Genomic DNA, 17,085 nt, shown 5'->3' on the forward strand with positions numbered 1-17,085 from the left:
TATATACAAAGAGAGAGAGAGAGAAGTTAAATAGGATATAAAGAGAAGTTGAAAGAAACACTTATGCTTTCACAGAATTTTATAATTCAAAATTGATATGTTAAAGAAATAAAAAAAAAAGTGACACATGCATGTAGCAATGAAGTTGGGAATAAAAAATTATATAATAAATGCTGATATGGAAATTAATTTTCAATGAAAAGACCTTTATTTATTAAAACAGAAATCACTGAGGTGCCCAGTGTTATAACAGGATATTATGATAACAGTCAATTGTTTAAATACAATAAACTATTGAAAATTCATTTTTAACAATAGAAAAGTTGTTTGATATAAATTCACTTTGAATCCATTACAAATCTGCAAATGTAATTAGAAAATTAATAATATTCACTTCCACCTAGGTTTAGCATTATAGCAGTTGTTATTTTTGTAACAGGAGTTTGTTTACTTACATTAATTAAATTTAGATACGATTTTATAAAAAAAATGCAATGTAATATTCATGTAAACATTTTAAAACCTTCTAAGTATATTCAAATATATCAGAAATTTCATCAAATGTGAATAAAGTAAATAAGAAATGCACTCACGATTTTGTTTGATTGTTTTTGACGGCAAATCGTTTACCGATTTCTTTTTCTTTGAAGAGTTTTTCTAACAAATTATTGGAACAGCTATATTTAATAAATGGACACACACTGAATGAATTCTTCAAAATGATAGGAGCATGTCACCGACTTCGAAGGCTTGAAAAAATCTATACCAAAGCTATCAACCGAAGTCAGGATTGTTGAAAGGAAAATAAGAAAACATTTTATCATGACAGTCACTCTTATGTTTCGCATTAAAGCATACATCTATCAGCACACCAGTACTTCCTCTGTTAACTCATAATAAAAGGAAAGAAAATGACTCAAAAATTATAACTTCAAATGTAAACAAAAAATCCACTTCATACTTGGCGGAGAACGTTAATGGCAGACTGATCAACGACAGCGGTGCGGATGAAACTTAAATGCCATGCGCACGAAGTACATGATATGTGACTTTTACGTCACATGAATTGACCCAATTGGAAGGGGGGAGGGAGTATTTTCCTGGAACAGGCGTTGAAAAGACTTTCCCTTTCCAGCTAAGGAATTCTCGTTCCTTAACTTTAATTGGGCAGTTCATATCGATTCTTCATTTCTATCCTGATCCATTACTTGTTATCGAAATATCACCAGACAGTCATATCAAGGATTTGAATCACACCTCCCTATGAAAAGTATTGATCACTGGTATTTGTGACTTTTAATATTGACCTAATGACTAATAATAACCGTTCGTATTGACCTAATAATATTGACCTAATGACTAATAATAACCGTTCGTAAAATATTCGCTATCCCTACATAATGAACTACTGTGCAATTAGTGACACTCCTGAAACGAAATAAAATACTATTTTCCGTAAATGTTTTGGCATCAGTAGTGACGCGCCAATTTCTTCTTTGTAAACAGTAGTGAAGGGAATATTTTTCAGCCAAGTATTTTATGTGCTATCATTCTTATTACGGGATAATTTTTGAAGTGTCGGTTCCTGATTTGTTTGCTTTCATAATTTAGCATGGCTGAATCTGATGACTTAGCATATGCCAAACGAAAAATAAATTTAGCTAGGTTGGATGAAGCGGAAATAAGCCCTTTAATTCAATCATTAACTTTACAAGAAAGACAAGATGATATATGTCTTCTTCAGCTTAATTCTGAAATATTATCGAATATTTCTGAAGGGCAAACGCTGACAATTAGGGGAGAAGTCGATGATTCTGCAGTACTCTGCAATAAAAACAGTACTTACGAACTAAAGGAAGCAGAAACATCCAATTCTCTGCTTCTTTTGCCGGATATGTTATGGCCAGAAACATGTGAAAATGGACACATTAAAGTTTTGCCGCAGATTGTCAGTGGCGTTTTTCATTACTACTATGAATTACGTGCTTTCAAGCCAAGTTTCAAAAAGCTTCGCTCCCTTTTGGAAAGAAAACCTTACCGAGGAAAAGAATACGAAGACCCCCAGGATTTACAGGATAAATTCACTTTTGAAATGTTACTTGATACAATTCAAGCTAGTGAGGAAGAACTTAAATCAGAATTAACACAAGCTCAAGCTTGTTTTATCAATGGTTACGTTAGGATTTTGGATTTTGATTATAAATTCAGTGTTTTCAGTAGCATTTTGGATGCCATAGAATTGAGATCATTGCCTCTAGATAAAATACCAAAACAACTTATCATAGAGACTTTGAAAGATCTAGAATCGAAAGAAATATTGGAAGAATGCTTCTCATGGTTTACAGAAGAAACTGGTCAGATAGATGAACATGGGTATAGTTTGTTTGCTTTCAGAGAAGATTCTGTTTGTAAATTGTATGCAGAAGTGTTATTGCGTTCATCTGGAAAATTCCATCTTCAGGATTTTCTGGAGAGTTGGCAGAGGAGTGTACCTGAAGGCATGAAATGCGATTTGAAGCAGTTACGAGGACTTGCATTGACAGATCTTACTAACAGACCAGAAGTCATCTTTCATTTCCCTACTCAAAACTTGCCTGAAAATATCAAGGAACGGTTTGAGATGTTGTTTAAAGTTAAGGAGAAATGGGATTATGATGAGATTGTTCCATATCTTGAAGATAGAACTTATCCTGGTAATGATGTTAAAGCTTTGTTAATCAAATACACTCGTGAATCTACAAAAGATGGGAGAAAAATGTACAGTTCAAAATGGTAAATTTATATGATACAATTGTTAGAAATATATTTAAATGTAGTTTACTCTTATATTATAAGAGTTATTATTCCAAGTATATTATGAATGCTTCTTAAATTAAGTAATTATACACACACATATATATATATATGTATAAATAAATAAATTAGTTACCTTCATTGTAAAATGTATGAATCATTTGTTTAATTTTCATTATTAAGTTTCAATAAAATCGGATACATTCATTCCTTTATGGTGCTTGAATTCTTATGTAATATAGAAACATTTTATGCATATGTATACACAATGTTACTTCAGGTATATACCAATGAAATTACATGAAGATAAAGTGCTAATCTTTCCAATAGTTTTTTCAAATACTGATATATGGTCTGCTACTAAAATGAAACATATTAAAATAATTGTTAAAAAAATTTAATACTCATTTTTATAATGATAAATTATTATTTTTCTACAAATGGCTTTATTAAAATATGAATTTTTATGTAATTTTAAAGCTGCATAACTTTTCAAGTAAATAATTTGCAATTAAATTAAAAATTAAGCAGCAAAACAAGACCTGTTTGAATTTGTAAATATTATTTAATTTATTATTATTAAATTTGTAAATATTATTTAATTTATTATTATTAAATTTGTAAATATTATTTAATTTATTATTATTAAATTTGTAATAAATTTTATTTAGAATCCTTTTAAATAAAATTCCTTCAAACTGAATTGTAGCAAACCTCATTGTAAATTTCTAAACCCAAATTACTTGAATGATAATTATCGTCAAATGGCTTTTTCTGTACTTAATCAGGCCCAGTGTTTGATAACTTAATTTCTTTTGTTTCATTAATTTAAGTATTTTTCATTTTGCCCTCTCATTTCTAAGATTATTTTAGTACAGGTACTTCAGAATGCTGGAATGCCTGAGTTTCTCTTTTAAAGATAAGTCTCATTTACAGCCTATGCTTTTAATAATTAAGTTTAAAAATATTAGTCTTATCCGATTATAGAATTAAGTTTAAAAAATTAGTCTTATCCTGTTAAAGAATAAATTCAAAGGGAAATATGAATAGTCAAATAATATCCTATGACCAATATTAAGAAAATAGCCTTCAGATTTTAAAGAAATTTAAGTATTTTAAAAATATATATTATGAAATTAATAAACATATTTTTGATATCTTTTTTGTTTCTTAAGAACTGTTACTCATATAACTACTTTTCAAACTTATCTAAGATGAATATTATTGATTTGAATTGTTTTGTAAATTAATATCTCTTAAAAGTTAATAAGCTTTGTAATTACTTACCAAAGCAGAAATAATTTTAGTTATGAAAAACCAACTAATTATCATAATTGAAATCTGACACTTTTGCTATTTTTGCATTCAGATTGAAATGGCATTACTGCATTTAATATAAATAAGTATAAGAAACTTATGTTTATCAAAAAAAAAAAAAAATGAAGGAAATAAGTAAAATCAGTTTTTGACATTTAAAACTATCAATCTTTATTTTTGATGTAATGTAATTACATTTTAAGTTAATTATAATTTTTTATTAGAAATTTTTAAAAATGAAGCATATACTTTCGCCTATGTGTTGTGTAAATGCTGTATTGAAATATTCCTTTCCCACTTCTTTTTGAATTAATCCACTGCAAATATTTTAGAATTTGATTCTTGTTTTTGATTAGGTAAAGTTATAATTACTCTGGCAATTTCCCTTACTTTTCCATGTATTAAAGATTTTTTTTTTTAATGATAGAAAGAGTAGTCTACTCTTAAGCATATTAAGGAAAAAAAGAAAAAAAAAACAAAAACCCTTTAAAATAAAGAAAAAGCTATTTTAGTATCTGCCTTTTCTGAAAATCAATATTTCATCTGTGTGCATTATGAAAGTCAAAGAACTGCTTTATTTATAATTTTGCTACATACTGTTTATTGCCTGTACTAAAGATATTCACGAATTTGGTGTGCTCATTATACAGAATAAACTTTTTTTTTTTTTTGAAAAATTAGCTTGCTGACATGCTGAAAACAAGAATTTACTGGAAAATAGTACTTCAGCACTTTTTTTTATTTAATTATAACCATTAATAAATAAATATGAGATTAATTTAGAATGTTATTTATTCTGATGTTTTTTTCTTCTCAAAAATGTATGTTTCTCTTTGTGTGAAAATGTTAATATATAGGAATATATAATGCATTCCTAAAATAACACATCTATAATTTTATAAAATGGAACGTTTTGAGTTAAAGCATTTTTACATATACCTAAAAGGTTAAAAACAAGTGTAAAGTACAATGATACTTTTTTTTATCTGGCAATAATATATTACAAACATGTTTATGTCATGAGTAAGAATCATTTCAGTCTGATTTGCTGCAAGTTTAACTCAAAAATATATTTTTGTATCAAAGACTGTTTTTCTGGAGCTGCTAGACTATATTATATATTGATTGAAAAATCCAAAATTGCAATGAGATGTTAAAAAAAACTCATTTAATGCCTAGTTTGCCATATTAAATTTTTTTAAAGCTTATTGCAATGAACTCGTACACATTTAGGCTATATGAATAGAATGTTGTTTATTTGTTCAACTATCTGATATCATCCAGATCCAATCAGAATTGGGAAAAGATGCAAAGTTAACTTGTAAGTTTTTAAAACACATTTTACACCAAAAAAAAATATCTTATAGTATTTTGTTATTTATTTCATGGCAGTAATTAGTAGTGTAGAGACATAGAAATTGTGACAATGATTAATAATTAAATAGTTTTTATAAAGTTAACACCTCATTGATGTAAATAAGTATTAATAAATCAACTCATTGATGTTAATAAGTTATAATAAATCAAGTAGCAAATTATTAGAATAAGACTTATTATTATTAGAATAAGACTGCAGCATGAGATTTTTTATTTCCTTTTTTGTTTACATATTCTAGAGTAAATTTGTTGATTATATTATTATTGGTTGTTTCACTCTTTTAGTTCCAATATATGAAATGCCTTTAAAGCTATGCAGTTCTTGATTAGTTTTTGATCCTAAGTAATTTTTTATTATTTAAAAACTTGAGAGGGGTCTTTCTGAAAATGCAACAAAACCAATACAACTTTCAGAACAATGAAAAATTTAGATATACATTAAATAAATTACGCCAGTCTGCAAAAAAAAAAAAAAAAAATGTTTGTAAAATTTTAATTGATTTATATCAGCAATGATGATGTCATTCCAAAATGCAAACTAAATTTTATGTAACATGTAAGGATTTTTTACAAATGACGATGGAAAAATTAACAAAATGCAGTATAATGCATACAGTTGCAACTGTAGTTACTATTAACTAAACACAATAATGCTCTTCATTTACAATATTATGATAACTTTTGTGTTTTTCTTGAAGTCAAGAAGCTTCTTTTTAGGGTTTTTCGTTTATGGTCCACATCACTGTCTCTTTTTAAAGACCAACAGTAATCGGCCCTCATGTTAACATCCCACCGTCCTTGATATCAGCGTTCCATCTCCTTTATATCCTGGTGGAATCTTTCACCTTGCTCATCACTCATTTTTCCTAAATTGTCTGGGAAGTATTCCAAATGTGAGTGAAGGAAGTTAATTTTAATGCTCATATTTCACCCCAAAAGATGATAAGTACGTAATAACTCAGTTACAAGTTCTTTGTAATTTTCTTTTCTCTCATTTCCCAAAAAACCTTCTACGACATCTTTAAATGCAACCCAAGCCTGCTTCTCTCTATTTGTCATACATTGTTTTATTTGTGTTCCATCAAATACACCTTCTTTAATTTTAGCACTAGACAATTTTGGGAACTTCAATATAAGATACTCAAAACATTTTCCATCTGTATCCAAAGCTTTCACAAGCTGCTTTATGAGTTCCCAATTTTATGTGAAGTGGGGGCAATAAAATATTTTGTGGATCTATTAAGTATTCATTTAAAATATTCTTCTTACCAGGAATCTATTCTTGTCTCTTCAGCCATATCTCTTTTATCACATGACTTTCTCTGTCCCTGCTATCCCATTCACAAATAAAGCACGGAAATTTAGTAAATCCACTTTGTTGCCCGAGAAGCAGACCTATAACCTTTAAGTCACCACATATTGCCCACTTGTGTTCAGTGTATTTTATTTTAGTGAGAAGCATCTCCATACTTTTATATATTTCTTTCATGAAAACAGAATGTGCAACTGGAACTGATGCAAGTTTAGATTCGTTATGAAATAAAACTGCTTTTAGGCTCCTCTTTGAGGAATCTATAAATAGTTGCCAATCATTCGGATTATAATGAATATTATCTTCTAATTCATGTAACAAACCAGGTATGTCGGCACAATAAACCAAGAAGTTATCAGATTTGAAAAATGATAAAAATTGCTTTTCTCGATTCCTGTACCAACTAAACGACGTATGTGTCGTTAATAAATTTTTCTCTTTTAACCAAGAGCCTAATAATTCTGCATTTTCTTTAGTTAAACCTAAATCACGAATTAAGTCATTTAATTCGGCTTTATTAAATTTTTCAAGTGCTTCATTTTTCACGGTGAAATCCGACTGCTATGTTTTGAATTTTAAAATAAAAGGTTTTTTTAAATACAATTATAAGTATTTATTCAATATAAATGTATTATTTAATTTCAATGAAGTAAGAGGTTTTCAGAATTTATTTAAACAAATAAACATACATACTTTATTAATTTATCCTATCCAAATTGCAAAAAATCTGTGTATTTTTACTTATTTAAAAAAATTTAATTTTCAAAAAAACTGTATGTGATATGCAAAAACTAATATTATTTTTGAAATAAGCATACGAAAATACATCAAAAACAACTATTACTTTTAAAACAAGAAATTGTTGCAGGCTGGTGTTATTTTTAAGTAAATTTTGTAATATTAAGATCTTGGAAGACAAGATAATGGCAAATTTTGATTTCTTTAAATGAATTAATATCATCTGGCAGTATGAATAAGCATTAACTTAGTTCAATTTGTGAATATTATCCAAAATTTATAAAAATATTCTCAAATTGGGTTAAATTCAATCTTTTTTTTTTAAAAAAAATAATGGCACGTGTAAAAATAATACAATATGTAATTTATTTTATTTTAATATTTCTAGCAAATCAATATTTGATAAACAAGGTGGTGGTTTAATAATAATATTTTAAGATTTCAACTGTTTCTATTTTCGATTTAAAAATAATCATTTCTTTTTTTTTATGCATCATATAAGTCACATATTTCTTTAATTCCAGAGAATAAAAGCCTTATTGAATGTTTTAATATTTATATGCTTACTGAAGTTCAAATATTTTGTAATATAAATGAATAATACTCTTTCTATTTCTATTGTAAATGCATGTTGAAAATTAAAATTTTACAGATAGTTACAATTATATAGTCACACTAGCCGCCTTTGGCGACCAGCCGGTTCGCCAATCTTAATGTTCGTTTAAATTTTAATAATTAAATAGGTTTAACCGGAGTTTAACCCCCTTCTTCGCCAAGTTGCGATAACGCACCAAAGCTGGCAATCTTTATTATGCACTATAATTGAACATCTGCTTCTTTGCTTTTGAACATTTCGCAAGGCCGTTGTTTGCGATTTTTAAAAATTTCGCCAAGCAGGGGATAAAACTCCGGTCGTACCATTAAACATTTTACGCAATTCCAACTTTAATAGATTCTTCAGCAAAATATTTTAAAACTTCAAATTTTGATAGTCATATAATTCACTCATAATATTATAAAGGCCTTCAGTTATAGCGTGATATATATCTCTCTAATTTTCTGTTACCCCTCGTAGAAATTATGCTTTAAATTACAGTGTAAATGATTAATCTGCAATTAATATAATATTTTTTACTGAAACAAAGCATTTTTTTTAATAATATGATTACTGATAATAGAGTCACTGAGCGTTTAAACTTTATGGTCACTAAAGAATATCTTTCTTAATTTATGTAATATCTCAAGAATTTGTCAACAAAAATGTCTCAGATTCATCATGAACAGATCGATTCATTAACAATGTTTAATTTTAAATGCATCAAACACTAAGAAAATAAAATGAATCGTTTAAAATAATCGGTCGAAAACAGGTTTAAAAAAATCTACTTAAAAAACGATGTACTTAAAACTATAAGCATATACAAAAAATATATAACTAACATAAATACATTTTACTTACAAAAGCATGCAACTAACCTAAAAATAATTTAAATCGTCCGTTGGTTGTCATGCCAACAATCAGAACAATGCGCATGCGTGGATTTTCTTCGCCAGTTACGTCAACGCAAATGCGTAAATTTTTCTACGCCAGTTGGGGTAACGCTATGCAGATTAGACATTTTTAATTTCCTTTATTCTGTGTTATTTTAATTCAAAAGTACTTCAGAATGAATGTGAAACATGGATTAATTAACAATGTTTAATTTTAAATGCATAAAACATTAAGAAAATAAACAGAATCGTTTGAAATAATCCGTCGAAAAATGTTAACCCTAGCCTAATTACTGTTGGGAGAAAAAAACAACTGATGCCTTACTTATTTGGCGATGGGGAAAATGGAAGATTTTTTTGGCGGAAAAGTTGGCGTTGGGAAAAATGGAAGATTTTTTTGGCGGGAAAGTTAGTTTTTAATTAATAATGGACTACCCCTAACATTTAGGGGGATGAAAAATAGATGTTGGCCGATTCTCATAGATACCGGATAAGCACAAAAAATTTCATCAAAATCGGTCAAGCCGTTTCGGAGGAGTATGGCAACGAAAACTGTGACACGAGAATTTTATATATTAGATATGCCACATTTTTAAAAGGATGCTTAACACTTTGTTTATAACAAAATTGTAATAAAAAATATTTTTCTAAACGAAAATTTACTTAGATGAAAATTATTATGATTTAAAAAATATAATTCAAACAAAATAAATTAGTTATGATTTACTTAGAATTTGATATTCAGATGTTAATAACCAATTATATATTAATACGTATAAGTCATTATAATCAATATTTTTTAATTCTTTTTCTATGTAAGATTATAATTCAGACAATATTACATTGAAAAGTAATTCAGCTTTCAGCTTTTCTATGAAAATATAATCATATAACTTTTCCCAGTATGAAATTCTAGATATAGGTGAATGTTTGCTATTTAATCTTATTGATATGCGAAAATTGATATTTCAAAATTAAGTAATGGGTTAAAAAGCAACTTGTTTTTAATTGAGTATAAAACCGAATGAAATTATTCTTATTCATTGCATGCATCCAAAGAATATTTTTATTGAGGGGGAAAAAAGTAGAGAAAACAAGGCTCAGAAACTTCATTAGAGCCAACATGCTGGCTGAAATTTCCCGACCCTAAGGAATATGATACCATAGGCGAGGTTTTTTTTGGGGGGTTCAATTAGAATATTGTGTGAAAGTTTATACAAGGGAATAAAATCTTAACTCATTACTGGTACAGTAAATGCACTTGCCCCTAAGCAAAGATAAAAAATTTTCTGACATAGCAATTATAAACAAAAGGTTAAATCTACCAAGTATATCCTTATTTTCATTTTAAAAAACTGTTTATCTGTATAGCAACCATTATTATATGATTTTTTTTTGTTTCATTTAGTTTTCAAGTTTTAATGTCTTATTGTATCAATTTACAAGGTTATTTATGTAAAAGATAAACATCATATTGTTGTTTAATAGTACAAACTGCTGTATCAAAAATAATTGCTGGGATGTTATTAATTTTTTTCTCCTTTTTTGCTAAATTAATTTGAAAAAGTTGATAACTAATTTAAAAGAACGCTGAGAATAAGAAAGAATAATTTCTTCATATATATATATATATATATATATATATATATATATATATATATATATATATCAATTAGTTGCTAAGCCAATTTGATATGAGCAGGCCTGAATAATAGATGGTAAAAACTGTACTCTTTTTAATTTCTTTAAAAATGTATGGGCCTTATATATTAAAAAACATTGGAGTTTTTGCATTAAGTCCGATTTTTCAATAAGTTTAGAATATATATGCATACTATGTATGAGACAGAATTCTGTAACGTAAATATGGTGGGTGCACTTTCAGCAGAAACCATATTTAAAATTTTTAATGTGCATTTTGTACAGATAATTTTTTTTTCTAATTTTTAAAAATTTTGTATATTTTTATAATCAAACTGTAAAGAGATTAAAAAGTATCTTGAACGAATAAATATTCGCAACAATTTTTTGATAATAAACAAAAAAAATCATTATCAGGTATTTTTTAGCCTTATCTAATTAAAGTAAAAATAAGAAAGTACACGACTTCATCACACTGCTTTTGCAATGCTTTTTATTTATTGAAAAATTATGATGGATTATTCAGTTTTCATTTCCATCTCACAATAATTTGATACATTGATTTATATTTAATGAATCCATTTTCATTTCCATTTGGCCATACATACTCTAATCAACATCATACACAACTCCAAGCTGATGTCGAATTTCATCACTGATGGCTGTCATAATTTCAGTATCCATCAACGGCATTATTTCACTTTCCAAAGCTCCTAAAAATATTAAAGAAAAAAGAATCAATTATAAAATAAATGAAAATTAGCTACCTTCTGCAAAAAACCCAATGTAAATATTTTGAAAAAGGCAAAGCATAACCAACAAATATGGCAGGCTTAAATATATTTTCATAATCATTGCAAATCATAAGTAATTATGCACATAAGGAAGCATAACTACTTTTGATGTCTAAAAATGCATTGGCAGTTGTTAAACTTTCGCCACAGAATTAGTCAGGGTTTCCACGTCAGTGGGAAAACACAAATTTAAAAATCGTCTAAAAAACCCAGGGAATTTAAAGATTTTTGTTTTTTCCCCCCTTTTAAAAAATGCCGATTTCTAAAGATTATAAAAGATTGCAATAAAAGCTTCCACAAACGAAACAATACCATTTGCAATTGTGTATTATGGAAACTCGCCCCTTTTCTACTCCCCGTATAGATCAGTCCAGTTTTCGGTTTGCGAGGTAGTCGTTCCTTTTCCATGAGATTCCCATATTGCAGCAAATGAGCATGAACGAGACTTCCATAACAGCAAGAAAGAATAGAATGCAAAAAGTCAAATTTGATATCTGAAAATAAACCTATTTCAAACTTTTTAGTTCAAGAACAATAATTTAAAGTTGAACTTTTATGGGTATTAAAACTTGTTATGTTACATTCGTCCTTTAATGCATACAATGATGTATCAGAAATATTTTCACATATGTTCAGTGATAGTGAAATAGCTAAAAATGTATGTTAGCCCATGCAAAAATGTCGCACCTTATTTGTTAAGAATAAGCTCCTTGAAATTAATGACTGAAAAAGCTGCTGAAATTGATGAAAATGAATAAATAAAAATAATAATAAAAAAAAACTAATCTTGCTTTGAAATATTTTTTGTTGTGTAATCATTAAATGATTTATATAATGATTACAAATATGTTTTGTATTTTATTCCACCTGAGTTCTTAACTTAGTACGACTAATAGTTAAACAGCATGAGAGGTAATATCCCCCCCCTTAATATATAAATTTTGTCTTGCTAAATTCTAGATAATAAATAAAGAAATATTGTTTTTTTATGTAAATATAAACCTTCTTTTAATATGCTATTATTTCGAATAATGTTAAATTGTTGCTTCCTTTACTTGCTTTTTCCACTTTTTAAAATCATATTGCATTATAACGAGCATATGAGTGTTATATGTGCATTTCCTTATATTTTTAATATGTGTACAAGGAAAAAAACAGGGATTTTCTCCCTCCAGATTTGAGTGGCAACCCTGATTAATATGGTGTAAAGAAACCTAACAGATTAAGAAAGTAAGGAATATTTTGTGTTTAATATATGACAATGTATTTTATATCTACCTATACATTTGAGAAAATATTTACAATTTCTTAAGTAAAAACTTGGTAATTTCTAAAATCCAGGATAAGCGACATAGTTCAAGGAATTGAACTTGATTCCTGAAATCCTGACCGTATCATTATACTTAAGAATATTGATTTAGAAATATATATATTATACTTTTTATTACTGCCAATTATATGTTTTCAATTTTTGATAATGATATAAAAAGAGATAAATATTAAAATATGAAAAATGTTTTTTTAAACAAAACAATTTATGTAATAAAAAAAAGACGTGAAATAAAAATGATTTCGGGAAAGTAATCTGAGATAGGATTTAAGGAGAACAAAGAAAAGGAGATTAAGGAGAACAAAGCAAATTATGAGCTCTTGAAAATTATAGAGTAGTGCACAACATGTTATTGAATTTTTTTTAGATTTAGCTACAAGAATTAAGAATTGTTTCCTTTCAAATTATGTACGATTTAAGATAATATTATCTATGAAAACCATGAAAGATAACAAACATAATTGATATAAAAAATTTCCTTCTTTATAACTTCTTAATGATTTATAAGGCATACCACAATATGAAATATTAGAATAATTGTGTTTTCAATCAGAACTAATGTTTTTTAAGTAACTAATAAACAAACAAGGTTTTATAATTAAGCTTAAATTTTGATCATTCTGTAATAAAGAGAAAGAAATTCCAAAATGATTTTTCTCTTAGCTTTATATCTTCTCCCCACTTGACTATTATTTTTCATATTTTTAGATTTAGCTACAAGAATTAATAATTGTTTTCTTTCAAATTAGGTATGATTTAAGATAATATTATCTATGAAAACGATGAAAGATAAGAAACATAAATGATATAAAAAATTTCCTTTCCATAACTTCTTAATATTTATAAAGCATACCACAATATGAAATATTAGAATAATTGTGTTTTCAATCAGAGTTAATGATTTTTTAAGAAATTAATAAATGAACAAGGATTTATAATTACGCTTAAACTTGGATTATTCTGTAATAAAGAGAAAGAAATTCCAATATGGTTTTTCTCTTAGCTTTATATCTTCTCCTTACTCCACTATTATTTTCCCTCTCAATGCCATTTCATAACATTCATTGTCAACATTATAGAATAAATATTTTAATTGTGTTCTGTCAAATATGTCCAAAATTAAAGTAATATGAATTTGATAAAAATAGTCAGATACTTTTTTCACTTGATATATCATATGCAAGAAGGAACAATGTTTCTTTTTCAACTTGTTAGGAACAATAATTTTCTGAAATGTTTAAGATATAAATTTTAGATGCCTTTTCAAACATTTCATTTATGAATCTTTTATATCACCTAAGTAGAAGCAAAAAGTCCTAATTATAACAGTAAGTTTCAAATATTAAATCCATTTCAAAATATGTACATTGCATTCAACAACATTCTTAATAATTCAATAATACTTAATTGATTTAATTTTTCCTGAATTAAATTTTTCCTTTTCAAAAAGTTTATTAAAAAAAGGGTAATATTACGGAGTTTATAAATGATTTTTTTTTAATTCCGGTTCATTGTTTTAAACTGCAATCATATAATTTGGATATCTATGAAGTCACAGATTTTATAAAGATGAGAAGGGGAGAGATTTGTTTAATTAACAAATTAAGAATCCTTCAACTAAATTTTAAAGATCTAAGCATATAACCTAAAGATGTACTTTTATTTTAATCAAAGGATTTATAAATATAAGCAGTGTTATAGTTGAAGCATTTCAATGTTTTACACGAATATTGTGCCTTAGTAATTAAAGATTATAGCAAATTGACTTGAAAACACAAATTATAAAATAAGAATGAAATTCACAAGAAGTTAAAAAAAATAAATAAAGAATAAATTATAGCTGTCAATACAGACCAGCTTTCTCTCATCAAAGTTATAACACTCATATTCTAATAAAAATAATTATTCGAATAAAGCACAATGTTTTTAAAATGCAATTTCATGCCCACATAAAAATAAAAGTTCCGCAATTGAATTAAAATAATATTCGAAGTTACTTCATTTAAATATTATTTCTTATGCACATTTGCATTACTTTAAAGTATCATCTGTTTTGTGCTATAAGAAACTTTATTTTCATATTGCTAATATAAATTACCTTTCTTTAAACATTCTCTAACTTCCATTGCCTCAAACCTTAATCCAGAGCTATTGGTAAAATTGCAAGGGTTTATAGTTTCTGGAAGAGGAAATTCATACTTGTTTTCATCTGTTATAACAGTGGTGGGGCACCAGAATGGGTTGGGGATCTATAATATTAAAAGACAAAAACAAATTTAAACTAAGAAGTTTTATTTGCATTCTAGGAAAAGAATTATATGTTAATAAATTACTCCAGGTATAACAATTCTGAAAATAAAGTATTTGGCATGGTACAAAATACTTAATAATAATAATAAAAAATATGTATTAAAGAATAAAAAGTTAAAAAGTATTATACAAGATCCACAGAATACAGGCATAGATTTGAAGGCATTCAAAGGAAATAATTTATACTGAAAACATCATACAATACAATTTTGAAAGAATGATTCCCTAAAAATGATTGTTTCAATATTTAAAAAATGTAAGCCTCCTATCAAATGAAAGCACACACAATGTTAATGACAGTTTATTGCTAATGTCACATACCAACTGTTAGTTGGATTCAAAGAAAAATGTTAGAGGAGATTACTGCTTGGAGATTCATAAAATTGACTGCTTACCGTCTTAGAGTTAGAAGTAGGATAAACTGACAAAGGGTATCCTTGTAATAATGATTTCATAATATCTCAAATGCCACTATGCCAGATTGATTACCTTTCAGAATAGCATTGATATTTCTTCAAAATTGCAAACACAGTAATGAACTTTATTAAGTTCAAGTTTTAAAATTTATAGCTTATTAGTAGATATATTCAGCACTGCTTTGGATGAAAATATTTTAATGTATATTAATATAAAATAATACTTTTATTTTTAATGTAAAAATACTTTTATATAAAATATGAGATTATACAAGATCCTCTTATTACCTACATATTTATTTCTTATAAAAGTGAGAATATCATTCATAACTGTTAAAAATGCCAAAAGCTAATTTTCCCCATAAGCTTTTAATCACTTCTAAAAATTGAAACAAAATTGAATTAAACCTTGGATGTAGCAATTAGAAAAATAAATCTATAATACTGGCATGCAAAAGGAAAGACAGCACAATTTTAAATTAATAAAAAAACTAATATTTCATCAGCTGTCATAACCTATAATAAAGCATTCTTTATACTGCACAGTATTATGAGCAAAATGTAAGGAGAATCTAATCTAAGAGTTTGGATTTCCATAGAGTATAAACTATTTAGGAGTTTCACTTTTATTTACTCAAAATAAATAAATTTTTCACAGTATAAGTTATTAATTCTAATTAAATAGATATCTTTATATGTCATTCAAAGTTCACCACTTCAATATCAAATGATTTTTTTTGCAAAGAATTTTTAAAAAATAACTTGATTCTTTGGTTTCAATCATATATTTAAGATAATTTGATTTAAAGTTGACAATTAATTTTGATTCTAAACTTGCATATACAAAGATTATTAACTTTAAAAATATAAAGAATTTTAAGAATAAAAAATTCTTATGATAAAATTTCTAAAATTGCTTAATTTTATTTGCTACATACCCTTATATGACCTTTAGTACCAGTGATAACAAGATCATTTGGAAATTCTGCTAAGGCATTAGAGGCGATATTTGCAGTGCGGTTGTTACTGTACAGCAGACTGCTGTTCATGGTTATATCCACTCCTATAAAATAATTTAGAACCAGGAATATAGAAAAGATTAATATATTTTTGAAACATAACAGTGAATTAGAAAGTTCATATATGTACAATAATAAAACTTAAAACTTCTTAAACATCTTTTACTTGCAATCCCCTATTAAAAAGGAAAATTCTGTGACCCTATTTTTGTATAAAAAATTTTTGGCCATTTTCAAACTGAAATAACAAGAAAATGATCATTTAAATATCTGTCAATAAAAGAATTTAATTTTAAATAACACTAAGTGGAATGTATTTATTCATCACAAACTTCTTAATAATTTTTATTATAATTAGTAATATCTATGATAAAAAAGATTCCTTAATTTTTTTTGCAAACATGGCAGTATGCAACATGAGCTCAATCAGGATTTCAAAGCATAGTTTCAGAAGCCTTAATTTAATTGATTTTTCTTTCTGAATATGGAAAACTCAGAATAAATACTAAAACTGCTCTAGTTTGCATAATAATAAAACAGATCTTGA

The 17,085-nt window shown here is 26.7% G+C and overlaps 2 protein-coding genes across 5 annotated transcripts in view; one reads left to right on the plus strand and one right to left on the minus strand.

The window, feature by feature from the left end:
- Positions 1–1,459: 1,459 nt before the first annotated feature.
- Positions 1,460–2,922, plus strand: LOC129981239 (sister chromatid cohesion protein DCC1-like). The gene has a single exon (XM_056091999.1). The coding sequence runs from the start codon at positions 1,613–1,615 to the stop codon at positions 2,774–2,776; it is 1,164 nt and encodes a 387-aa protein (XP_055947974.1). The 5' UTR covers positions 1,460–1,612; the 3' UTR covers positions 2,777–2,922.
- Positions 2,923–11,135: 8,213 nt separating this feature from the next.
- Positions 11,136–17,085, minus strand: part of LOC129980858 (trans-1,2-dihydrobenzene-1,2-diol dehydrogenase-like) — a 45,297-nt gene continuing 39,347 nt past the window's right edge. For 3 of the 4 annotated variants that reach the window (XM_056091292.1, XM_056091291.1, XM_056091290.1), the window contains exons 6-9: positions 16,458–16,582; positions 14,892–15,042; positions 11,776–11,957; positions 11,136–11,382 (exon numbers count right to left, since the gene is read on the minus strand). In XM_056091292.1, the coding sequence (XP_055947267.1) occupies positions 11,362–11,382; positions 11,776–11,957; positions 14,892–15,042; positions 16,458–16,582 (479 nt within the window). In that variant the 3' untranslated portion in view covers positions 11,136–11,361. The remainder of the gene's footprint in view (positions 11,383–11,775; positions 11,958–14,891; positions 15,043–16,457; positions 16,583–17,085) is intronic. The other variant, XM_056091293.1, reaches the window with a different exon arrangement.

The sequence above is a fragment of the Argiope bruennichi genome, chromosome 8 (assembly GCF_947563725.1).
Source record: "Argiope bruennichi chromosome 8, qqArgBrue1.1, whole genome shotgun sequence".
Taxonomy (NCBI): domain Eukaryota; kingdom Metazoa; phylum Arthropoda; class Arachnida; order Araneae; family Araneidae; genus Argiope; species Argiope bruennichi.